At 50.9% G+C, this 25,485-nt stretch overlaps 1 protein-coding gene across 1 annotated transcript; it reads left to right on the plus strand.

The window, feature by feature from the left end:
- The first annotated feature begins 1,577 nt into the window (after nucleotides 1–1,577).
- On the plus strand, nucleotides 1,578–23,734 carry PTTG1IP (PTTG1 interacting protein). Its single transcript, XM_032276544.1, has 6 exons — nucleotides 1,578–1,892; nucleotides 10,155–10,207; nucleotides 12,523–12,631; nucleotides 17,377–17,548; nucleotides 18,439–18,485; nucleotides 21,754–23,734. The coding sequence occupies exons 1-6, from the start codon at nucleotides 1,778–1,780 to the stop codon at nucleotides 21,798–21,800; spliced, it is 543 nt and encodes a 180-aa protein (XP_032132435.1). The 5' UTR covers nucleotides 1,578–1,777; the 3' UTR covers nucleotides 21,801–23,734.
- The last annotated feature ends 1,751 nt before the right edge of the window (nucleotides 23,735–25,485 follow it).

Genomic DNA, 25,485 nt, shown 5'->3' on the forward strand with positions numbered 1-25,485 from the left:
TCTCTTAAGTGACAAAAGACTATAAGGGAAATTCTGGTTACTCAAGAAGAAAGTTTAGACATGTCAATTGAACTCAGCTCCAGAACCTGGCCAATTTTAAAGATGACACGTTTTGCTTAAGCCACGATTCGCTGCTTCTTTTCAAAGAGAAACTGCTTTCCCCTTGTCCAAATTTGAAGGAGAAAAAAGGTTGCGAACTTTAGCAAGACACACGAAACCTTAACCCGGAAAGAAAGTGAAACCACGCACCTGCAAACAGCTGTTTGGAGAAATAACAAATGAAACTCCTGCCTTAAAACCAAGCTTCAACGCCAGCCCCACGGCTGTGGACCTGGGTAGGCAGAACAGAGGCTGAACCTCAGCCCTGGGAGACTGCCAGAGACGCCGACGGGTTCCCAGGAGGTCGGGTGAGCCAAGGCCGCTCCGTGGGTGCCAGCGCTCCGGGTGCCAGAGAAGTGGCACAGATCCCAGGAGGCTGGCTTTGGGCCCATCTGCAGGCGCCAAAATACCAACCTCAAATTACCAAAGGGTCAATCTAACTCAGGGGGGACTGATTCAGTCAGTTGGAGGCTGACCCACCCAGAAACACCAACTCCAGAGGACTGGAGTCCGCCCTCGGAAGCAGGGAGGTAAGGAGGCCCCCAGGCAGGCAGAGGCCGAGGGGCTTTTAGCAGGACCGCGGTGTCCTTCCCACGAGGCGGGCGCACAGTCACAGCCACAGCGTCTGACTGATGATGGGCGGTGCATGATTTGGGGAGGGTCCAATTAACACGTCAGAGGGTACGGCGGTCACGGTTTCCCGTCTCCGGTCTAAGCAGAGCAGGACAAAGGAGAAGCGAATCCACGAGGGTCATGAACTAGGAAGGCAGGAGTTTCTGTCTCCGGCCGCGGCGAGGCCCCGAACTAGAAAGCGGCTGCGGGCGAGGGAGCGGCCGGCCCCGGCTCTCGCGGGGCTGAAAGCGCGCAGACTGTGCTCAGGTTCAACCTGTAAATGTATTTTTGCCATTTCTGAAGTAGCCTTAAAAATGCCCGTCAATATTTAGTCCTTTTATCGGCCGAGGGACCCGGAAGGCCGCAGCAGGGGCGTCGGCGGACAGCGAGGGAGGAGAAACGGCGCTTCTCTCGGGAATGCAAGTGACAGTTCAGCAGCACACGTTTCAGGCCATTCTGGGGCCGCTTCTAGTGAGGGTAACGTACAAAAATAAAGAATCCACGAAAAGCCCCCCACGGACAGCGGGAGGATCCCAGGGCGGGAAGCCCGGGTGAGGAGCGCGGACGCCGGCGCGGACCACGAGAGCCCACCCTCGCTTCTTCCAGGGCTCACTTAAGAGCAGCGTGAGCAGCGCTTGTGGTCGCCGTCCCGGATGCCCGCAGCCCTTTAGGGTGGAGGCCACCGTGACCTCCGCCACCGAAACACCGAGCTCCACGGGTCCCCTCAACTGGCCCCTCCTCCCCGCCGCGCAGGCGCAGGAGGCGAGGCGAGCCCCTCCATCCACCCCTCCGCCCCGCGCAGGCGCACTGACGCACTGAGCCTCAGACGCTTCTCTCACGGTGGGGGGGGACCGCTCCTCCATTGCGCAGGCGCACTGAGCCTCAGCCGAGCCGGGAGGCGGGACCAATGTTGAGGGGGCGGGGCGAGCTGCCTTTTGCGGCTGCGCACTCGCATAGCCCCGCCTCGGCGAGCCACTCCCGGCGCCGCGGCTCTTCCGGGCAGAAACCGCTGAGGCTGGCATCGGAGTTGTAACCTGCTGCTGACTGACCGAACGACCGGCCGACCATGGTGCCCAGAGTGGCCCGCGGGCCGACGCCATACTGGAGGTTGCCCCTCGGTGGCGCCGCGCTGCTCCTGCTGCTCATCTCGGTGGCCGCCGCGCAGGAGCCTTCCGGAGCGGGTGAGGGCCGCGAAGGGGGCGGGGCGGCTGGAGGTCCAGGCCCGGCCAGGGTCGGGGTCGGGGTCGGGGTCGGGGTCGGGGTCCGGGTCCGGGTCCGGGCCGCGGCGCTGGGCTCGGTGGGCGGCCCGGGCGCACGGTCGCAGGCAGCACCCTGGCGGAGGCATCCCGAGGGTCACGCCGCTCTGGCGGCCGCGGGAGCTGCCCTCGCAGCTAGGGTGCAGGCCTGGGAAGAGCCGCCTTCGTCTTTGTCTTTGTTACTGTCCAGTCGCTGCGGCTGCTTCTCGCGCGTGGCCGCGGGTTGGCCCTCGCCCGGCAGGCGGGACGCTTGGCATCTGCGGTCTCACCGCGACCCCAGAGAGCTCTCCTCGAGTTCGATTCCTAGCCGAGAAGCTGTCCCACGATATGCTCGAGGGCGCACAGCTGGTCGGGGGCCGGCTGAGATGGCGGCCCTTGGCCCCTGGAGGGTGGTGGGGGCCGCGGCTGGTGTGTCTCTGCAGCCGCCGGCGTTCACGCTGCCACTCCCTCCCGGCTGCAGTTCCATGCACAGCAGCGAACGCTCGCCGTTGTCTACTACCTTAGAAAGGAAAGCCTCCCCAAAGCAGGCGGTAGCATCTGATTTTGAAGCAAGCTGAGTGCGGCTCTGCGCTGTCCAGACCCACAGGTGGCATTCCTCATTCGTTTATCCCATCTGCGCCGGGCGTTGCGGCCACAGTGATGACCGACAGACCGAGCTCCTGTCCTAGAGGAGCTGAGTCCCGGGAAGCTGACCAAGAAACCAGCAGTTAGGGCGGGAGCCCAGGGGAGGGCTAGTGGAGGAAAGTGCGTGACATAAGACTCAGTTCCAGAAGCCGGGACTGTTTATGGAGAGTGGTTTCCTGTGGGGCTGGGCCTCCGGGGCCTGGTGGGCTGCGGGAAGATCCAGAAGATTTTAAGCTGAGGAGTGTCACTGCTGGACCTGTTTCAGAAATGTCATGCTGGCTTCTGTGTGTGGAGTTTCCAGGTGACCACTAGTGGTGGGTAATAGCGCCACCCTAACTTCAGTTTCCTGACCCTTAGAATTCGGGTTGACCTGGGCCCAGCTTGAGGGGCTAATACTTTTCTTCACTCATGGTAGCCCAGGCTCTGTGAGGTTCTCTTTAACTCTAGCATAGCAGAGCACTTTTTCTTTTTGTGGCCTTATGGAGTGTTTATTCCAGTGCAGAATTAATTGTTTCTTTTTATCTACTTCCAAGTGTACTGTTTGTTACGTTAGCAATGCAGCTGCCTTGAAGTTTGTTAACCCCGGAGGTCAGTGGTACTGTACTGGGAACTTTTGGCCCAAATTGACTTCGAAGCACAAATGTGCAATGAATACGTTTCAACAAACAGATGGGCGTCTGCCGGGAGAGTTTGTGATTCACTGGAAACTCATATCAGTGGCTCAGGGGTGTGTTTGCTTGTATTGTTAAAGTGGGAGTGTCAGGAAAGCAACCCTGAGGTCTTGTTTGACTATTCTGATTCCTCCTGCTCCACAGTTCTGAAGGGTGCAGAGGTGGCTGTGGATGCGTGGACGTGACAGTTTGGGAGTTAATCCAGAACTGCCCTTCGGTGTGTCAGCTGAAAAGCACTTCCTTCTTCACTTGGAGGCTGTCCTCTGTTGCTTCCACTTACAGTAACCACCTAATCATCAAGTCCTGGTGGGTGGACTGTTGTTTCTCTCACTGGGGACCCCTTGAAATAGGAAGAATGGTGCCATGTCATGTTGGCATTCACTGACCAAGCGCTCTTGGTGTCTGTGTGCCCCTTGTCCTTGGAGAAAGGGGCTATTTATAGCATGGAGAACTCCCCTTTTCCACGGAGTACTTGCTTAGTATGAGATTTTTGCTGCCTGTCATAGTTATGGGAATGTGACCACAGTACTAATGTTTAAAACATTTTGTTTTCTTTACAAGTATACTTTGTGAATTTAAAGAATACATTATACCAATCCAAATCCAACACTTCGAAGCATCTTTTTATGTGTTTTAATGGAGGAGAGACATTAAGAACCCATGGTGTATTGAAGATCTTTAGAGTAAGATTCTTGAAGTTAAAGCAACCTGGACAGGGCTTTTTGGACCCACTTTATTTGTGTATGGGGTCAGACTCAATCCAAGAGCGTCATCTGGGGGAAAGATAACCCCTAAAAGGAGCTCAGACTGCTGTCTCATGGCTGGCGCAGTAGTGGCCAGTGCAGGTCCCCCAGGTGGTGGGTCCCACTAAGCTGCTCCTACAGTGGAGACTCCTGATGTGGAGGGGGTATCTGTAGTTTTGCCTCTCTCACCCTGGGAAGCATGGCTTTCTAATTGTCTAGAGTGCTACAGTGTTGTACAGTTCACAGTGTTGATACATACTGCTGGTCTTCAACTCTTTCTTTCTATTGAAATAGTGGGGTTTTTTGGTCTCCGTATCTACCCTCTTTTCTCCCCCGGAATTGGCAATGTAGTTGTTTTCCATGCCTCTGTCACAGTGCAGAGTGGGCACTGTGCCCCTGTTGGCGGGTCGTTCTGCTGATGAGTATGGAGGCTGCGGCCTACAGTGTGACAGGTGCAGGTGCCTAACAAGGAGACACTTACACAAGCTGGTGTGTTCCTTTGTGCTTGCTGCATTTACTGACTTGCCCGAAACTTCGGGAGAGTGCTGAAATGGGTCATGGAGGGTTAGTGTATCCTGACAGAAGAAAACGGTTTTTGTTGTTTTTTCCTTCAGTTTCTGAAACAAATGAGACTGAACTTTCTTTAAAAATTGGTAAATGGAGTTTAAATTGAAGTCTTGCAGTCATAGGACCTCAAAAGTCAGGGCAGTCACATTCAGACTGAAGAAACACAAGGGCAGTTTTTATCTGTGGTTTTCTAACACATGGTTTTTCTGTATCTCATGATGAGATAAGAGATGTGATCTCTTAAAGAAATAAACACTGCTTGTCTGAAGCAGTAACAAATGATTCATGCCTCTTCTCTTCTCTCTCTCTCTTCCCTTTTCGAGATGGAGTCTTGCCCTGTCTCCCAGGCTGGAGTGCAGTACTGTGATCTCAGCTCACTGCAACCTCCAACTCTCAGGTTCAAGCGATTCTCTGGCCTCAGCCTCCCAAGTAGCTGGGATTACAGGTGCATGCCATCATGCCCGGCTAATTTTTGTGTTTTTAGTAGAGATGGGGTTTCACCATGTTGGCCACGCTGGTCTCAAACTCCTGAGCTCAGGTGATCTGCTTGCCTTGGCCTCCCAGAGTGCTGGGACTACAGGCGTGAGCCACTACACCATTCTTTTCTTACTATGCAAGATGATGTGTTTTGAAACGACAGAATAGAGTGACCTTTTTCCAGCTTTGATGTTATTTTCATGAGGACTGTAAACATTGATGAAAACCCTCCCTGTTCTTGGCCTGCTGGGAGCGGGAGGAATGTTGGGTGGTTTTTTCTCGGCCTCTTCCTCTCATGCCTCTCCGCTGACTCAGACTGACCTGTAATCCAGACGTCTGGGAGTTTATGGTGTGTGTCTTGGAGCTCAGTTCTTTTAGTTCACACAAGACTAGTTATCAGAAAGAAGCTGTAAAAGTGAATATCCCCATGAATGAAAACGGCATCATCCCTCTCTCGTAGCCACTGTTAGACTGAGGAGAGGAAGCACACGTATCCTTCCTTGTAGATGACTTTTCAGAAAGGACTCGAGTGGTGTGTTGGACACACCCTCTGTCTCCTTGCCCAGGCTTTATATAGAAAGACCTCAGAGGTGCAGAAAGTTGAAGGAATAGTGCAGTGAACTCCTGAATGCCCTTCCGTTCTCAACATTGGCTCCATTTGCTTTAGCAGTCCTTCTCTGTATCTTGCTGTTATTTTTAAAGTTTATAATATGGCCGGGCGCGGTGGCTCACACCTGTAATTCCAGCACTTTGGGAGGCTGAGGTGGGTGGATCACGAGGTCAGGTGTTCAAGACCAGCCTGGCCAACATGGTGAAACCCCATCTCTACTAAAAATACAAAGATTAGCCAGGCATGGTGGCAGATACCTATAATCGCAGCTACTCAGACGGGTGAGGCAGGAGAATTGCTTGAACCTGGGAGACAGAAGTTGCAGTGACCTGAGATCGCGCCACTGCACTCCAGCCTGGGAGACAAAGCAAGACTTCGTTTTAAATAAATAAATATATATATATATAAAATAAAATTTTTATGTTTTATTTTTAAAAATTGATTTTGCTGGGCACAGTCACTCATGCCTGTAATCCCGCACTTTGGGTGGCTGAGGTGGGAGGATTGCTTGGGGGCCAGGAGTTCGAGACCAGCCTGGGTGGCACAGCAAGACTCTATCTCTACTTATATTTTAAAAATGTATTGTAAGTTGACTAATCACAGTTGTATTGCTTCTTGTTATTTTGACCAAACCACATGAGAGTAAGTTACTAATGTGGCCCTTTGTTTCTACATTCTTCAGTATATTGCCTAAGAAGGAGAACTTTCTTCTGCATAACTGAAATACATATAATTATCAAAATCTGTAATGTAACATTGATAAAATATCATTGTAACATATGTAACATTGATACAATATCATTGAATACCTAATTTATAATAGGGCAAATCATATACAAATTTTACCAGTTCTCCAACAATGTCCTGTTTTCCCCCCTCGCGCCACCCCCCCCAGAATCCAGGATCACAAGTTGGATTTAATTGTGATTTAATTTAATTTAATCTCTTTAATCTCCGTTGATCTAGACTAGTTCCTCAGTCTGGCTTTGTTTTCAGAAAGCCAGTTTGTGGAAGGAGCCTCAGTGGGTCTTACCAGGTGTTTCCTTTGATTCAACTCAGGTGCACTTTGGCAGCATGGCACAGTGATTATGTCCTCTCAGTGCCCTGCGGGAGGCACATGCTGTCACTTTGTCCCATCATCATGTTGTTCTGCGTTATGGTGGGGATGACTGATCACTTGCAAGGTACTACCTTCTCTCCATGAATAATGATTCACCTGTGGGGAGGTGCTTTGAGACTGTCTTGTCGATCTACAGGCAGACCCCAGGGTCTTGGCATCCTCGGGGGATTCTTGCCTGCATTCGTGTTGACTGTGATGCTGGTAAAATGGAGGCTTCTCAACTCATCATTTCTTCAGCATTTGCCACTTGGCCTTCTCTTTATTTCATGTCAGTATGGATTCTAGAGGTTAGAGTTCATGACTGTTGTTAGATAGAGTGAACCCGAAGTTTCTCTTCAAAGACTCAGCGTGTCAGCATGCTCAGCTCTCTTATTCTTTAATTCTCTATTTTAAAGTTTAATTTCCTTGTAGTTTCAGTAAACAACCTTTTCCACCAGTTCTAATCAGTCGTTCACATCTGTTCCCCTGGTCCCCTACCCCGTCCTGACTCATCCTGGTCACCTGCTCTGGTCACCTGCTTTGACCCCTGTTTACCTACTCTGACCGTCCTTCCTGCCAAACTGCCCACCCCTCCACTCCAGCTCGTACCCCTGCTCGCTTTAAGATAGCCAGTCAGAGTTAACTAGACTGTGAGGTCTAACTGTAGCCAGTAGGGGAACAACACAGCAGTAGGGGCGACCTCGGTCAGACATGAGAACCCCTTCCCCTCCTTGTCCAGGTGTGCGCTCGCCATTGTTCCATCTGTGAGACACACCATTCTGCAGAAGTAAATTACCTTGCTGGGGAAATTTATATTCAAGTGCTACTTCTTTTGCGGCATGAAAAATTCTACTTATAACACTGTTATTTATTTTGGTGTTCAGTTGGCCCAGATTTGGCCATAAAGACTCTCTGCAGGCTGGCTTTTGGGTCCTCTTGCCATTCGTTCATGTCTATGTCACTCTTGGGCACTGCACACTGTCTGTGGCTCATCTTGTCTGCTTTCTGCCCCACTTCTGGAATCAGCCATTTCTCCAAGGAGTTCTACTCCCATTTAGTGGGGAACAGCATCTAGAAAGCAAGACCTGGGCACCAAAAGCATGCCTCTGCTACTGGGCGTTGTCCTTTCTCGGCCCTTTCAGTGGACAGAGCTAGGAGTTGAATTTTAAAATCAAGAGTTTGTCATGGTGCCCATCACATTGCAGCCCCATGGGGGTCTTTGCCCACCGTCAGCCTCAGTTGCCCCTTCCTCCCACAGCACCAAGTCACTGGGGAACATCAGCAGTGCTGTTCTATCAAAGTACCCTATAATAACCCTGCCTCTCAGCAGTGCTTTAAGAAAATGAGGCTTTTCACTGGTTGTCAATTTTCTTTACCTCCCTGGGGCTTAATAAGCACTACTTAGTGATAACTGCTGTAGAACGTGACAAAATATGCTTTCATTTCAAATAAAGTGGGGTTTTATTTAGAAAAGTAGGATGTGGAACTACACTGCTAAATAGAAGGGCCCCAACAATGGACTCTGTAACTATTAGTCCCTCTTGGTAAATGTAATGAGTGAAATTGTAACTTAAAGCTAAATCTCTTTTCCCTCCATTTCATCATGAAGCTCTTCACACGCACAGCAAAGCCAAGAGGGTTTGTGGTGCGCGCTGGCATACCTGCCACCTAAGCTGTGGCCACACTTTGCCGTGTTGCATTTGTCCAGGTGTCCCCCACAGCCTTCCACACCTGCGTGTGAGTCACAGACATGAATGCATTGTGCCCGCCTTCACCGTGCCTGTCAGGGACCAGAGTTCAGCAGTTGTCTTGTTTTTTTTTCTTTCGAGATACATTTTTTTATACAGGAAAATGTGGGAAACTTAATTGCACCGTTCAGTGACTTACATCTGCATAGCCCAGACCCAGACAGACCCTCAACCTGGAAGATTCAGCCTCCCCCACTCACGGCTGTGCCCAGGCAGCCATTGCCCTCCTCCCTCCATAGGTGAGTCTCATCTGTTGTAGAGCTGCATGGCCACGACATCACATGGTAGGTTCCTCTGTGTAAGGCGTCTTTCACTCATGTGAAGTGCCTCAGACTCATCCACCATTTACACAGACCAGTTCATTTCTTTTTATTGCTGAACAGTGTTAGTGATTGCACAGCCACATGGCTCACTAAAGGAGAGACATGTCAAACAGCCTTTTGTGTTTGGAATGTCTTTTCCAGAAGATCCCTTCCTACAGGAGCCACGTGTTTGCTGTGCTTGGTGCCTTGCTTGTATTGTGTGAGTGTTCCAGCCTGTCCACGTCCTCCAGAGCAACATCTGGGCTGTGTTCAGCTTGGGGCTATCACACAGTGTTCCCGCACAGGTCTGTCTGTGGATGCAGGCTCCCTCTGTCCTGGAAGAAATAATAAGAGTGGAATTGCTGAGTTGTAGGTGGTCGCATGTTTGCTTATGAGCAGCTGCCAGACCTTCTTTGCAAATAGTTGAGCCATTTACACTTCCACCAACACCGTGTGAGAGTTCTGTTGCTGTACATCCTTGCCAACATTTGGTATTACCATTTTCTTTAAATTTAACTACTGTGGTGGGTGTGCAGTCATCTGTCATCGTAGTTTTAATTTGCATTTCTCTGGTGGCTGGTGATGGGCACAGAGCTCTTTTCAGTTCGCGGTGTGTGTGCGTTTTAAGGGATTCGGGGAGTAGGCAGTCAACTTGGTTGCGTGTTGGAAGTTATTCATGCAGTAGCTCTTGCTTCTGATTGGCTTGAGTTCCAGAGCTGTTGGCGGTGTGGAGTTTGACCCCTTCCTTAGCAGCAGTGCTGTGAGTAGTGGGCAGAGTTCCAGGGTGTTCTGTATGATTGGCACAGGCTGGCCTACCAGGCCTTCTTGGTACAGGGAGCATAGCCCAGTCTGGGGTGAGGCTGCCAGGGAACTGAGACCTTGCTTTGTCACATGAGCTCCGTAGGGGAGTCTGAAGACATGAGGGTACTGCTTGGCAGTGTCACTGGTGTTGCTCTGGCCTTGGATGGAGGCTCTTGAGTTCCCTAAAGAGTGCTTGCTGATGAGTGGGAAGGTCCCAGTGGGTTCATGGTTAGTGATTACACAGCCGTGGGCGCACCTTCTCTCGTAGAGAAATCTGAAACACAGCCTTCTGTGTTGGGACTCTTCTCTCCCAGAAGAGCTCTTACAGATAAGAGCTGCATGTTTATCCTGCCTGCAGCGGGATCCCTGAACGCTGGGATGTCTTGTTAGCAGCACGGGCTCAGGGAGAGGACCTTCACTTAGTAATTCCAAATCACAGGTTCTTGGTGCCACGTCCCTCACTGGTGCCCCCCCCGCCCTGCTGGACTAACATTTACATTGCCTGATTCTCAGTGACTGACTTTTCTCTTGCCTTTCCCTTGCAGCATGTTCTCAGAACACAAACAAAACCTGTGAAGAGTGCCTGAAGAACGTCTCCGTAAGTAGCATGCAGACTAGAGTGCAATCCAAAGGCACACGGGCTTTCTCTAAGTCCAGGGAGTCGCCTGGATATTAGGAGAGCTCTGTTGTTTGGGACTGGGGGGTGTTTTACGATGTTTTTTTAGTGTTATTTTAGCCCTTTCAGGCATATTAAACCTTCTCATGAAAACTGCAGCTACTGCCTGAGCATGATCAGTATCCGTGATTTCACTCCTGAGCAGATGGGGCCACGCTGTGTGCTCTGCACTTTGGGGTCAGCTTTCCTAACAAGGCCCCTGTCGAGAAATTGGGCGGTCCGTAAAGCTGGAACCCACACGCCAAAGCTGTGAGCCTGTGTTTTCCCTGGCTGTGAAGGGCTGCAGTGGAGGCTGCTTTCTGAGCTTCTCACACTGGATTGGAAGGGGCACAGCAAGGAGAGAGAGGCCAGTGGGCCAGGCTGTCCATAGCGTTCTTTGGTCATGATCAAAAGGTTTGGATGTTGTCCTGGGTTTTTTAAATACCCGTGTGACTTTCAGCAAGAGCGTAGCAGTCTGCAGCAAAGTTCCCTAAGACTCCGCGGTATGAGGCGGGGCCTGAGCCTCCCGCTTGAGTCTGATGTAGATGTCCTTGTGGGATAAGGAGCAGCCATGGTGGGGAAGCAGCAGCACACTGCAGGTCTTGTAAAAGGTGTGTGAACAGGGTCCTCCGGCTTTCTCTGCGTGGGGCCTGCTCCCGGGCTAGCCTGGCGGGCACCTCTTAGGCTCATCTTGCCACGAAGCTCTTGGTTCAGTAGCACCTAAAGTTAGAGCCTCCTTGTGGCACTGTGAAGTCAGCATGGGACACCTGAGGGCAGGCCCGCGGCGGGTGGGAGTGATTGGACAGAAAACAGCATCCCACAGAAAACAGTGGGGCTTTTTCTTAGGATTCCTGAGAGGCCACCTGCTGCCCCTTCTAGTCCCGGGTTTACCAGGTGTTGAGAACTGCTGAGCCAGAGGTCTCCTTTTCCCGACAGTGACGTTTGATGCCACGAGGCAGGTTGGGAAAGATGTATTAGATTATTTCCAGCCTAAGGCCTGAGCCGTGTTCTTAAAAATCAGTTCTTACTCCACAAGGCAGTGGTGCAGGCTTGACACATACCTTGTCAGTTTGTGGGACTTGAGTGGATACTTGATTTCTGAATAAAAAAGTGAAAGATGCTGTTTCTGTGGTTTCAAATCTTGACATTGGTGATGTTGAACTTGCTCTAATGCATCTGGTCCTGGTGCGTTTTCTGCATGGTGCTTCTTTTTAGTCTCTGGATTTTTCCATTGGAAGTCATGCCAGCCCTAAACATAGCTCACTGTTGCATGCAGCTTTGTGGCTTAGAGAGCATTTTTGCTGGAGTGCCCTGTGTAACCCCTCACCACCCTCGGGGGGGGGGTGGTGTGGTGACAACAGCCATCTCATGGCTGAGGCGGCCGAGGGACTTGCCCAGGTCGTTGTGGTTGGGGCCAGTCCAGAAGGACTGAAGGCCTGACTCCAGCTCTGAACCCAGACAGGGCAGTGCAGAGGGCCACTTTCCTTGCGGCTAGCTTCAGGCATGTGTAGGTGTGCTCTTGGGCACACAGGAGGTTTCTGGAAGGAGGTGCCAGTGCCTGGAAGGCCTCAAGAGGACCCTGCATGTTGGAAGAGAGGCTGTGGTGGGGTGTGTTTGTGTTCCTGAGGCTGTAGTGGGCTGTGGGTCTCCGCAAATGGTGGCTGTGCTCACCAGAGTCCATTCAACACAAACTCAGTGATGGGCCAGGCTGTGTTCTGTGTTCTGGGGATACTTCAGCCAGTGAAGTGCACAGATGCCTGCCCTCAGGCACACAGAACATGGTGGATATGGTGCCCAGGTGCTCAGGATGTGGGGAGGTGAGGGAAGGGTGGCGGAGGCGGGCTGCAGTATTCAGTCGGTTGGTCGGGGCAGGGCTTGTCCAGTTGGTGGGGAGCCATACAGATGTGGAGAAAGTACTCCAGACAGAACAGGCAGGCTGAGCAGAGGCTGTGAGCAGGGGGTGGGGGTTGGCAGCACTCAGGAGCAGCACAGAGGCCCCATGGTCCCAGCAGGGTGATTTGTGGAAGAGGTCTGAGTGACGCGGGTCTTGGGTGAGTCTGTGGAGAGCTGACAGGGCTGCTGGCCGCCATGCTGGGTGTGGACTGAAGGCAGGGACGAGGTGGGAGGTGGGAGGCTGAGCCGTTACAGCTATTCACAGAGCGATGGCAGCACTCGTGGGCTGTGGGCAGAGCCTGGACAGTTCTTTCTTTGGTTTTCTATTGTGTTTCTAACGTTTATTTAATGTTGGTCTCTTTCAGTGTCTTTGGTGTAACACTGACAAGGCATGTCTGGACTACCCAGTTAAAAACGTCTTGCCTCCTGCTTCCCTTTGTAAATTGAGCTCTGCACGCTGGGGAGTCTGTTGGGGTAAGTCATTGTTTTCATTTGCTTCTTGCAAAATTGATGCTTCTTTGAAAATAGTAGTATGTGCTCAATTAGCAGAAGTTGCTGAAAATGTGCTGCCAGTAGCTTTGTGACTCCCAGCAAGGCGTTGGGAAGTCAGGGGTGATCTGGCGACTGGGAAAGCAGCCTAGGGCTCCCTGGGGAACCTGGAGGACCTCTTTCAAGGTTGTCAGCCCCAGCACTGAGCTCTATCTCACAATGTTATGGAAGGCGTCAGGGGAAGGGTGAGTTTGAAGGCAGCGTTTTTGACTTCTCTGCATAGTATGTTTTCTTCATATGTCACCCTTGACACTCATCTGTGACTTCCTCTAGAATCTCCAATTTTCCCAGCTTAAGAATCCTTGCTTAGCGTGGACACAGGCCTCTTTTTTTGTATGTATATCTTTATATATTTGATTTTGCAGGCTTTTTAAATTAGGGAGATCAGCTCTTGTGAGATTCAGATTGTTTCGTAGTTTGCCTTTTAAATCTGTGGTGTTTTGTTACCTGGAACTCATTATTATGTAGTTGAATTTAATGTTTTAGATCTCAGGTTTTGGGGTAATACATAGGCTTCCTAAGCTTTGTAAAGGAGCCAATATTTTCTTAAGGTGTTTTGATGATTCTTTTTGTTTATTTGCATCTTGGATCCCTCTGCAACTTCTGTCTTAACTGTTGCGCTTCGAATTGATTTCCATTTCCAAATCTATCAGTCTCCCTCTGAAACAACCTGCTGCTGGTGCTGAGGCCCTAGGGAATGCAGAGGTTTGTGTGACGGTGGTGGCGGTCACATTGTGGGATGTCTGGCAGGGGGTGGTGGTGGTGGTGGTGGTGTGTACGTGTGCCTTCATGTGTGATGCATGTGTGTTTGTGAACAGGCATGCATGTGCCCATGATGTCATGTGTTTTCCTGTCATGTCTGCCCAAGGCCTGGTCACACCTGCTTCCCCCTAGCCTTGTCCCTTCCATGGAACTTCTCTTAATGACCACTCTGTAGAGACAGCTGCTGGACCTGAGGAGCCTTGCCCTTTGGAGCACCTGGTCGTGAGGTGTTTTTAATGGCACATAGCTTCTGATGAAGTGCGTGGACCATGGTTTAGAGTCTATATAATGCACACATGTGCAGTGCATTTCTGCAATCCTTATCACCACGTTATCACCACTCACAGCAAAGTAGGTAGGACTTCCAGGACTCTTCCCAAGTCCTGCCAGGACCTCCACAGGAGCCACTGACTGACTTCCCATCGCACAGATTGATGTCACTGGTTCCTGGCCTTTATGTGGAGGAAGCCCTGTACTTTCTCTAACTTCTTATTCAGCACGTGTCCGAGTTCTTGTCAGTCTCGTGCAGTGTCCTGCACAGCTGTTCAGCCACGCGCCGCTCGGGACGTCTCCCACAGCTGTTCAGCCACGCGCCGCTCGGGACGTCTGGGTCTTTCTAGTGCTGCTAGGAGTGGTCGTGTTGACGCTGACACAGGCGCTCACGTCTCCGGAGGTGGGGAGGGGTGGAGGTGTTGAGTCATGGTGCACATTTGTGTTTAGCGTTAGTAAGTCTGCCAAACATTTTTGGAGTAGCTGTACCAGTTTGGCCTCCTCCAGGCAATGTGGGACTTGGTTGCTCCACATCCCTCCCGACGTTTAGGGTAACCAGCCACCCTAATTTTAGTCCATCTAGTGGGTGTGTAGTGTGTCTTGTGCTTCTCATTTGCATTTCTGCAGTGACTAGTTGGTCATGTTGAGCACCTTTACACATAGCGGGCGTTTTTGACAATTCTCTTGTGAAATGAAATTCCCACCCTAGGCTACAGAAATGGATGGATACACAACACTCACCCCTGCACATGAGAGCAGCAGCAGGTCATCAGTCACAGTCACAGCAGGGAGGGGCACCACACGCCACACAGGGTCACGCAGGGGAACAGGCTTGGACTCGGGAGGCAGCTGCGTCGTCACAGGAGGGTGGGGTGCGATGAGCTTCTTTGGCTAATTCTGAGGCTGAGAGGGAACTGCGATACCCGCTACTCTGGGAGAAGCAGGAAGTGTGCCTGACATGCCGTGGGGAGCAAGAGGCTGTCTGAGCTGGGACCTTGTCCGACCTTGTCCACAGGACCTGAGTGGGGAGGAGAACTCGTGGCTGGGCCGTCAGGGCCCTCCTGGTTTCACCAGATCCCACGGCGCACATGATACTAATTTTAGGTCTTGCACCACAGACCCTTATTTATTCTTACAAATAACTTAAGAATCATTTTTCCGGTTCTAGGCAAAATGGTTTTGGAGCTTTAATTGTAATGACCTAAAATACACGCTCACTTTGAGGTAAATGAGATGTCTACAGCATTGGCTGCTTGTCCAGAGACAAAGATGCCTTTCTTTGCCAGGTCTCCCCTGCATCCTTTGGTTTAAGTTCAAGTTCTTCCTGGGTTTTACCCTCTAGAATCAGCAAAAAGGAGCCCTAAATTTGTTTCCCATTATGACAGGATTCCTGTTTGTTTTTAACTAGTTTTAGCTGCTAATTAGAAAAGCTGCCTGAGGAGGGTTAGGTGTGTTTTAGGGCCAGCCATCTTGTTGATCTCATTGGGTTTTTTAGTTGATTTTTCTGGAGTTCTCCAGTCAAAAAATGACATCTTTAGCCGGGTACAGTGGCACATGCCTGTAATCCCAGCACTTTGGGAGGCCGAAGTGGGTGGATCACTTGAGGTCAGGAGTTCAAGACCAGCCTGGCCAACATGATCAAACCCTGTCTCTATTTAAAAAATACAGAATTAGCTAAGTGGTGGTGCATGCCTGTAATCCCAGCTACTCAGGAGGCTGAGGCAGGAGAATTGCATGAACCCAGCAGTGAGCCAAGATCGTGCCATTGCACTCCAGCCTGGGCAACAAGAGCAAAACTCCGTCTCAAAAAAAAAAATGACATCTTCTGGCAATGAAGGTCCCCTCTCTAGTTCTCCCTATTACTATAATGTTTGCAATTCTGTGTTTCCAGAACGGTTCAGAGAAAAAACACAGAATTAGAAGCTCAAAAGGCATTTGATCAGATGTAACTCCCATTCCTGATTTTCAAACTAGTTTAATCAACTGAAAAATGAGTTCTGTTAAATGAGTAACCCAAGTGTATCTCAGGGCACACGGCAACAAAGGGCCAGACTGAGGGAGCCCCAGAGACTGGCCCTCTGCCTCCATGCAGCCCCTGGAGGTCAGAGGCTATCACCTGTGGTGTGGCACGGCTGCTAACTAGAGTTACAAACAGAGTGAATCCTAGGTCATCTACTGCCCTGGGGAGTTTGCTCATAAGGCCGTCTTCAGGAGGCTGGGTGGGTGTTTTCTGTTTTTTTTGAGACAGTGTTTTGCTGTGTTGTCCAGGTTGGAGTGCAGTAGTGCAGGCGTGGCTTATTGCAGCCTCAACCTCCCAAGCCCAAGCGATCCTCCCACCTCAGCCTCCCATGTCGCTGGGACCAGACGTGCATGCCACCGCATCCAGCTCATTTTGTGAAAGTTTGTGTAGAAATGGGCAGGGGTGGGGCCTTACTTTGTTGGCCAGGCTGGTGTTGAACTCCTGGACTCATGCACTCCTCTTGTTTCGGCCTCCCACAGTGCTGGGATTATAGGTGTTCCAGCCAAGGAGGCTGTTTGAACTGGATGATTGAAAACACATTTGGCCAGGCACGGTGGCTCAAGCCTGTAATCCCAGCACTTTGGGAGGCCGAGACGGGTGGATCACGAGGTCAAGAGATCAAGACCATCCTGGTCAACATGGTGAAACGCTGTCTCTACTAAAAATATAAAACATTAGCTGGGCATGGTGGCGTGTGCCTGTAATCCCAGGTACTCAGGAGGTTGAGGCAGGAGAATTGCCTGAACCCAGGAGGCGGAGGTTGCAGTGAGCCGAGATCGCGCCATTGCACTCCAGCCTGGGTAACAAGAGCGAAACTCCGTCTCAAAAAAAAAAAAAAAAAAAACCAACACATTTGCAGAGCAGTGTTAGGGTATTTTCTAACTAGCTCTGGTTTGAACCGAATGGAAAAATCTTGGCTGATTTTAATTTATAGATCTTTAAAAGAAGTTGAATAGTAAGATTTGTTTTAAATTTGCATGTGTCTCTGAAGGTTGGTTATGGAAGTTATTAGTGTTTGGTACTGATTAGCCATTTTTCAACCCCAGGGAACCCAAAATACTGAGATTTGAAGATGACCCCATCTTATTCCATGGCCCGGTCCGCCCCTCCCCAGTCATTCCTTTTGAATCTGGCAGTCAGTATGTGCCCTGAGAGTTTCTTTCTCTTGTAAATAATTGTAATATTTTTGACTTTGGTTTAAATAAAAAACAAAGCTACATCAGGCTTCACCTCCATTTCTATGAGTTTAGAATGTCTTAGGAGAGTCTGAATATATAGCTTAGAATTCTGGTTTAGTTAACTTTTCTCATGCTTCAAATACCTTTTCAAACTCAAGTGAGAAGACTACCCCGTCATTTCAGTTCATCGTGGTTAATCCATAAATGGTAAGTCACAGATAGGAACCTGTGGCTGAAAGGAGGCTCAGACAGGGCCGGACGCTGTGGGGTGGGTGCAGGGCCACAGGCTTTCCACACCCCAGGAGCCAGCAGCTGGGCTGAGGCATTTCCTACTTAATGCTCCCGCATTCTGAGCTGGTTCCCAGGGACAAGGGAAGGGTGCTGCGCTGGGGTGGTTCTGCGTCTGCGGCGGCCCTAACTCGAGGTGTGTGACTCTCCAGTGAACTTTGAGGCGCTGATCATCACCATGTCGGTGGTCGGGGGAGCGTTCCTCTTGGGCATCGCCGTCTGCTGCTGCTGCTGCTGCAGGAGGAAGAGGAGCCGGAAGCCGGACAGGAGCGAGGAGAAGGCCATTCGTGAGCGGGAGGAGAGGCGGATACGGCAGGAGGAACGGTGAGGTCGTGGCGATCCCCTCTGGGAAGAAGTTCACCTCGAGGGGATTCACATCTGCAAGGCCATGGGAGTCACGTGTATACATCATGAGTTCTCCTCAGGTTTTAGAAATTGAGAATGTGTGTAGCACCCAGGGGATCTTCTAGGTCGTGGTGGAGAGTGAGAACAGGGTGGGAACCCGGCGGTGGCCGTGGAACTTGCTTCCACAGGCTTCCTTGCCTGTCTCCTCCAGTCCGTGCAATAAGGCTCGCGTCTGCGGCGTCACGGGTCTGTTATGGCTGCTAAGGCGGCTGGTCCAGGCCCTCCATGTGCCAGGAGCAAGCTGAGGCTCAGAGGGGACAGTGTCTGCCTGTGGCCAGGTTGGCTCTCCTGTCACCATTTCCTGGTGACACAGTACTCTCCTGTGTGCTGGGGCTGCTGGGTAGCCCTGGGAGGAGGTGGTGTCAGCCACACCTGGCAAGGGAGTCAAGCTGGCGGCTGGTGAGGATGGAGGCAGGACAGATTTTCCATGCATCCACCTTGAAATCACATGCTACTAAGTAAAAGCTGATGATCGCATTTCCTAACCCTCTTCAGAACCTGGCGTACGATTTTTACTCATCAGTGTATTTTTTTTGTATGAAAAAAGCTTTTTAAAAATCACAGTATTGGGCATTTGAATTGTTTTTATTGAAAAGAATAGATAATACATTGGAATAGCCTTGGAAGACTGGGTCCTCATAGGTGTGTGGCCAGTGACCAAGCTTGTCCCTACCCTGGTTTCACTCTGGGAACTGGAGGGAAGCCACCAGAAGAAACCTGCAGCCCCTCCAGAGGGACACGGAAGGTCGTGTCTTGCAGTTACACTGAACACTGTAGCTTGGTGCTAATCATGTTTCTCTGTGTTGTAGGAGAGCAGAGATGAAGACAAGACATGATGAAATCAGAAAAAAATATGGTAAGGACTGGTCCAGCCCCCTTTTGGACAGGTTGGGAGGCGATGCTGTGCTGTCTTGGTCCTCATTAGTGCTGGTGGGGCCTGACACCGGGCTGTGGGTTCACCCATCGGAATAGAACCAAGTGCCAGTAGGGCCTGAGATTGGGCTAGAGGTTCACCCATCAGTACAGAACTGCGTTTCCCCGGCGGTGCTGCGGTGAACTCGCTCCTAGGAATATTTTTATCTCGGCCAGTTGTCTTTATGAAGTCTGTTTTCCCGGGTACCTGTTTGCTTATCAAGTCACAAGACCTCTGGGCTGGAAGTCTCAGCTGTTCTGCTGTCGTGTTTGGCTTCCCGTGGGTGCACCTACGTAACCGAGGTGCCGGTGCCGCGAGTTTCCCGTCTTTGTTTCGGGATGGCCCCTCACCCTCGGGAGCAATGCTGGTTGCCATCTTCTGAGTGTAGCAGGAGCTCCTTCCGAGAATTGCCCGGCACAGGCCCTGCTCCCTCTTGCCCGGCCTTGGTGCCCTGTTGTTTGGTTGTGTCTGGAGAGGTTTTGAGGGGGAGCTTTGAAGGAGCCAGAATGAATGTATTTGCCAAAAGTAAACCTTGTTTTTAGTTGGAGTGAATTGGAAACACACATTATATTACCTATCCTCCCCCAGATCACGTGATGTTCACTGCTTGGCATTGAACACCACCACCTAGGCCTGCTTCGTTGACTGTGTACTGATTTTAAAGTCCGAAAAGATTATTAGCGTCTCCTGCACTGCGTTTGTGGTTGTGTGGCATCGTAGACTTGGTGGAAACTGACTCCTTGCCTGTACAAGGCGTGTGGCCCTGGGCTCATGGCCGCCGTGGTCCTCAGGAATCTGTTGTCCTGCGCCCACAGTGCTTCCCATGAAACCTAACTGGAAAATTTCAGAGCCTTTTCAGGCTGCTGCACTGTTTTAAGCTCTGTTTGTGTTAGGGAGTTTCATGTATTTGTGGTACTTTAGGACCCCGCCCTCGGGGGCACGAAGACATTGCTGTGGTGCTTTCCGTCATCTGCTGGGGGTGTTACTGCGAAGCCCAGCAGCACTGTGAGCAGCACCTCTGTCAGGCACGGGTGATGGGTGTCGTAGCCCCAGAGGCTCGTTTCCCTCCCGTGGGGTCTGTAGAGGCCCCATGCTGCTGATGGCCTGGGCTGGAAATGCCGGGTAGCTTCGCCCATTGGCTGGGATGTCCCCTCCCTGTGAGTTCTGGCCTCCTTGGAAAGTCACCTCCATGTGACCATGCTGTGACCCGAGGCCAGGGGGGGTCCTGCCAGTCTCAAAGTGTTGGCTCGGGGGTGTGAGGCCGCCTTGGCTGCTGGTCTTGAGACGCCCAGTGGCTGATGGAGGGTTTTTCCTGTGTTGCTGTCCATCAGTCTCTTAAGTGCTGCGTGCTTGGGCAGTGCCGCATGGGCTCTCTGGGTTCTCCGAAGTGGAGCCTTCGCTGCCTCCTTGTCCTTGCCCTGCCCCCTCCATCGCCTGTGTTTCCTGGAGTGTGTCTGTCATGGGTAGTGACCAGGCGCCAGGGGGCCACTGTCACAAGGAGCAGCACCAGGTCGCCCTCCTTCTCAGCGAGCGCATGCCTGTGTTAGTGAAGCCTGGGCCCAGCAGCGTCTGTGCAGGCCTGGGCTGGGCGCAGCGTGGTTTCCGTGAAACGGAAGAGTCAGAAAGAGCTTTTTGGCACCTGATTAATGTTGATTAATGTTAATGTAAATAAAAGATGAGGTGGACACACACATGCACACTCGCGCGCGCGCACACACACACACACACACACACACACACACTGCACAGCGCTTGTTATCACCAAGTACAACCTGTGTTTAAAGCTGCTCGACCTTTACTGTGCCCCGACTCCCAGCGGGTGTGGGGCTGAGGGCCGCCAGCCAGGCTCTGGGCGGAGCTGCGTCTTCTGTGTCTGGGCCCTTACTCGCTTACACCTGCCATTTTGGTGGTTAATTTGGCTCTTTAATTGCATTGATGAAATTAGCTTTTTGTGCCAGTTTGTAATAAAGCCCATTGAATGGCCTGTGCTTTGGGAAGCCTCGGCTAGAGAGAAGAATTCCAAGAAATTCCTGATGGGAGAGTGGGAGAAAGTGTGAGTCAACCTGGCACAGTTATTTAAAATAGCAGCGCACACGCAGAAACCTTATTTTGGCTTTGGTGTTTCCTCCAAACTGGAAGTCGACTCAGGAGCAGGTTTTCCGATGAGACCTTAACGAGCCTCCTTACAGCTAGTATCTGCTGAGCCTCATCTCCCAAAGCTTGATGCCTGGGCCCTCCTTGACAGGCAAGAAAGAGACGAGGCCAGGCTCTTCCTCACCATCCTCTGCTTCCCCACCTCCTCCTCCACCCAGCCCCCAGAATACCTGCAGTGGGTAGCTTTGTTGTAATTGTTGCAGATAATTTTAGTGTACAATACAGATTTTTAAAGGGAGAGAGAGACCGGGCGCAGTGGCTCACACCTGTAATCCCAGCACTTTGGGAGGCCAAGGTGGGCAAATTACCCGAGTTCAGGAGTTTGAGACCAGCCTGACCAACATGGAGAAACCCGGTCTCTACTAAAAATTAGCTGAGTGTAGTGGCACATGCCTGTAACCCCAGCTACCCAGGAGGCTGAGGCAGGAGAAACACTTGAACCTGGGAGGTGGAGGTTGCAGTGAGCCAAGGCATTCTGTTTCACTCGAGCCTGGGCAACAAGAGTGAAACCCCATCTCAAAAAGAATTCAAGAGAGAGAGAGAGTATGTGTGTGCATGTGTTTCTACAGCATAAAGGGAAAATTTCTGGTCCTCGGGCAAGTACGTACCACGGGTTTACTGTCATGGTAAGTACACATTTCATCCCAGTTCTGTCATAGTACTCGAGAGTTAGATTGACAGTCGTCTTAGTTTTCTGTAGCCTTAATTCCAAAGGTTAAGGAGCAACTATAAGCACAAAGTAAGGTTATTTTGTTCAGCCAACCACTGTGGAAGGAAATATTTGCCTTAAATTTCTTTTCTTTGCTGAGCATCAGGAAATAAGTGCCTATCTCTTAGGATCTGTTAGAATTCTTGTTTCTAGTAAATAGTATTTCAGTTTTAAGGTCTAAAATGGTTAGACTTCAGAAAACGTTAAGCAGAGTGTGGGAGCCTGCTTATAACACCCGCTGTTGCTACAGCCTCAGTCAGTCTTATAAAAACTAGCCTGTGTGGCTTCTTAAAATTTTGTTTCTGGTTGAATGAATGAATTTATGATTCAAGTGTATTTTGTTTTCAGGCCTGTTTAAAGAAGAAAACCCATATGCTCGATTTGAAAACAACTGAAACGCTCCAACATGCCAGGCAGTCCCGAAGCTTCCTGTGAGGTGCACACACTCCACAGCACAGCCCGGCCGGGAGACCACGTGGCCTTCAGGCCTCCTGACCTTGACCAGTGCAGCCTTCAGGACAGGCGGTCGGAGAACTGCCCCTAAAGGACAATCCTCTTGTCCCTGCACACTTGTGACCTTTGATTCCTTGTTTATGTCTAGATTTAGTCACCTGAAATAGGAAGCCTTTGGGGCTTTGTGTTTTGGAGGAGGAAATGTGCCTATTCCACTATTCTTCTCAGTTTGTAAGCTGACTGCACACCAAGCCGCCTGGCAGCACCAGCGCTGTGGCTGTTCATTCTCCTGGGCAGCAGCAGAGCCTGGCGTCCTCTCTGTCCACTAACAAGCTTACGTGCAACAATGGGAAGCCGATTTTCCTTTTGTCATTTCCCCATAAAACCATGGACAGTGTTTGTGCACGTGTCTTAAATCTTCACACCTGTTGATTCACGTGGCTTTTGCTGATGACAGGGCTCCAGTACACAGTCTGATAAGGATCTACTCTTCCTAACTTCAGTTGTGTTAAATAGCATTGAGGAATCGCTAAACTTAAACCTTTAAAAAAAAATTATTGGATTTTCTCCCCTACTTAAAAGATTTCACCAGAGTACTTTCATATGAAAATTCAGGCCCCTTTTGGACAATTTTTAAAATTTGTGTCTTCACTAGACCATGAGACTGTTTTTCCCTTGGACGTTTGAATTATTTCTGTGGTGTTGGGCCTGCCTCTAGAGCGCTGGTGGGCTCCTGTGCCGGCGGTGTGGGGAGGACAGGGAAGAGCCCTGCAGCTCTCTCCAGCCCTGTTGGTGTCCTCTTTCTGCCTGTTGGGCTATCTGGGGGGTGGCCATTTAGGGATCGTTGGGGACGGCAGGTCCGCCCCAAGGAGAGAGAAAGGCCCGTCCACAGGTCAGGCTCTGGGCCGCGTGCTACGGAAGCAGGTATGCAGAGCCAGCTGAGGGCTCTCCCCACACCACCCAGCAGGCGCTGGTGCTCCTGCCTCACGGGATCATTCCAGCTTCCAGCCGCTCTGGCTCAAGGGTGTTCTGGGCACTTCCTTCATAGTGGGCTTCTCTGGGAGCTCTCCAGTGGCACTGCAGGCACCCTGCACAGCCGGACCTACCCTGCGTTTCTGTAAAAATGAGATGCATGGCTTTAGTAAGTCGACCACGTGCTTCATGGCAGGGAAAGCAGCATGTGGGGAAGCTGAAAAGTACTGCCTAATGAAGTTTGAAAGTAGTCCCCACTCAAGATTACTTTGAATTTTAAAACACTTCGCTTTGGGAAAGTTGGTCAACAGCACCTAAGATAAATGACGTGTTCCGTTTTCATACTTCACAGTCGTGAAACTGAAAAAACTGTCTTCAGCATGAGATAAAGTTCACAGGCAGATCACCATGATCCAGAACGCCTTAAGGAATCCTCCAGCAGCTGGATCAGCCTTTTCTCTGTGCACATCTCACTGAGAGTAACATTCCTACCCTGAAATTTCCACAGAGCATATAACCTGTACCCAGTTCTTCAGGCTTATTTCTCTGACTTCTTGGGCATTCGTAGCAAAGTATTACAGAGATTCCTATGTATTTTATAGCACCTATCAAAATTGGACTTTGTATTGTTTATTCATAAAAGAACTTTGTATGAATACAGTAGTGTGCATGCAGAGTCCGTTTCCTGCATGTAGGCTGCTGAGCTGAAGGTAGAGCTTGGTTGTTAAATACAGCACAGTTAATCCTCATGTTCAGCGTGGAAATCCACGCCGAGAAGGTTGGTCTGAATCCTTCTTCCTTTTTCTGAAACATGCTAAGAGCAGCCACAAAACTAACCTCAAGGACATCATAGAGCTTGGAGTGCCTTCATTTTTAACCCGTTTCCAATAAAATGGTTTAATACTTGTGTTTGTTTAATACACTTTGTGTCCCTGTCTTCATCTCAGTGGTGTCGACGTGACTGCTTGGCATGCTGGGAGGCTTTCGCGGGTAAAGCCGGGCCTCTGACCCGTCACGGGACACCGGGGCGGTCTCCAGTCTAAATGCCTCTGGCTGACAGAACGGACCAGGCTGTGTCCTAAAACTGTCCTCATAGGCCTGCCCCGCAGGGGAGGTCTTGGTCGTCTCTGCCCTCCATAGCTGCCCTGCCCACCGCATGCCCTCCATACACTGGTGTGAGGTCCCGGGGAGAAAGCAGGGCTGCCTTCAAGAAGGGCAACCTTGGCCCCACCACGTGACATGCACACCTCCATGAGGCATGGGCTCGTGCTCATGCTCCCCGCCCGTCCTTCCCTGGGTGCCTTCTGTACCAGGTTCTTAGGGAGCGCCCCCGCCCCCCGCCGCCCCTTTGGTCATCTGGAGCGCAGGGTTTAGTCTGAGCAGCAGATTCTGGGTGCATCTGTCCGTCCTGTGGGCCTGCCCAGCAGGGCGCAGCGTTTGTAGATGCAAGCACCAGCCTGTCTGCAGCAGAAACCCCCGGTGCTCACCCTGCTGTCAGGCTCATTCAGGAATGTGTGATGGCTGCAGACTTGCTTCCGGGATGGGGAAGAGATGAGGGCATAACTCCTGCCCTGAAGACACACTGTCATGGTGTGGTCTCAGTGCCTGGTACCTCGTTTGAGAGTCTCATCCTTGTCAGAAACTTAGGCTTAGAATTGTTTTAAGAAATTGGAAATTTTCTGGCCAGGCGCGGGGGCTCACACCTGTAATCCCAGCACTTTGGGAGGCCAAGGCTGTTGGATAACCTGAGGTCAGGAGTTTGAGACCAGCCTGGCCAACATGGCAAAATCCCATCTCTACTGAAAATACAAAATATTAGCCGGATGTAGTGGCATGCGTCTGTAATCCCAGCTACTCGGGAGGCTGAGGAAGGAGAATCGCTTGAACCCAGGAGGCAGAGGTTGCAGTGAGCCGAGATCATGCCACTGCACTCCAGCCTGGGCGACGAGTGAAGAAAAAAGTTGGAAATTTCCTGATTACAGTGAGACTCCTGCTTTGAAAGGAATGGTTGGTGAGAAAAATACTTCCTCTCTGATGTCAGCTCTTAAGAAAAAAAATATTGGTCAGGTTAAAAATACAGTGGCCAGGCATGGTGGCTCATGCCTGTAATCCCAGAACTTTGGGAGGCTGAGGTGGACAGATCACCTTAGGAGTTCGAGACCAGCCAGGCTAACATGGTGAAACCCTGTCTCTACTAAAAACACAAAAATTCACCGAGTGTGGTAGCGGGCACCTGTAATCCTAGCTACTTGGGAGACAGGCTGGAGAATTGCTTGAACCAGGGAGGCGGAGATTGCAGTGAGCAGAGAACCGCGCCACTGCACTCCAACCTGGGTGACAGAGTGAGACTCTGTCTCAAAAAAAAAAAAAAGTCACTGTGGGTGCACAGGCCAGCGTCCATGATAGCTGGTCTTGTGTCTGTGTCGTTCGCCTTCATGGGGGTACCAGGTGCAAGTTTCCTCACGTGGGGAGGCCGCGTGCCACCTGGTCCCACCTGTCTGCTTTGGGAGGTGTTGTTTCCACCTGCAGTCCCGTTCCTGCTGTCTTGGCGTGGTTGAGTGAGCTGCGGGATCAGCTTCTGGAAATAGAATTCTGGATCAAAGTGCATGTGATGTATACTTAAAATGTTGAATAGAAGGGCCGGGCGCGGTGGCT

This window comes from Sapajus apella, unplaced genomic scaffold (genome assembly GCF_009761245.1).
Source record: "Sapajus apella isolate SASKATOON/1434 unplaced genomic scaffold, GSC_monkey_1.0 scaffold8, whole genome shotgun sequence".
Classification (NCBI taxonomy): domain Eukaryota; kingdom Metazoa; phylum Chordata; class Mammalia; order Primates; family Cebidae; genus Sapajus; species Sapajus apella.

Bases quoted from the DNA above. Each gene is read 5' to 3' on its own strand.
- PTTG1IP (XM_032276544.1), top strand. From the start codon at position 1,778: ATGGTGCCCAGAGTGGCCCGCGGGCCGACGCCATACTGGAGGTTGCCC. The intron at 17,549-18,438 runs GTGAGGTCGTGG...TCTGTGTTGTAG, and splicing joins CGGATACGGCAGGAGGAACG to GAGAGCAGAGATGAAGACAA. The intron at 18,486-21,753 runs GTAAGGACTGGT...TTTTGTTTTCAG, and splicing joins TGAAATCAGAAAAAAATATG to GCCTGTTTAAAGAAGAAAAC.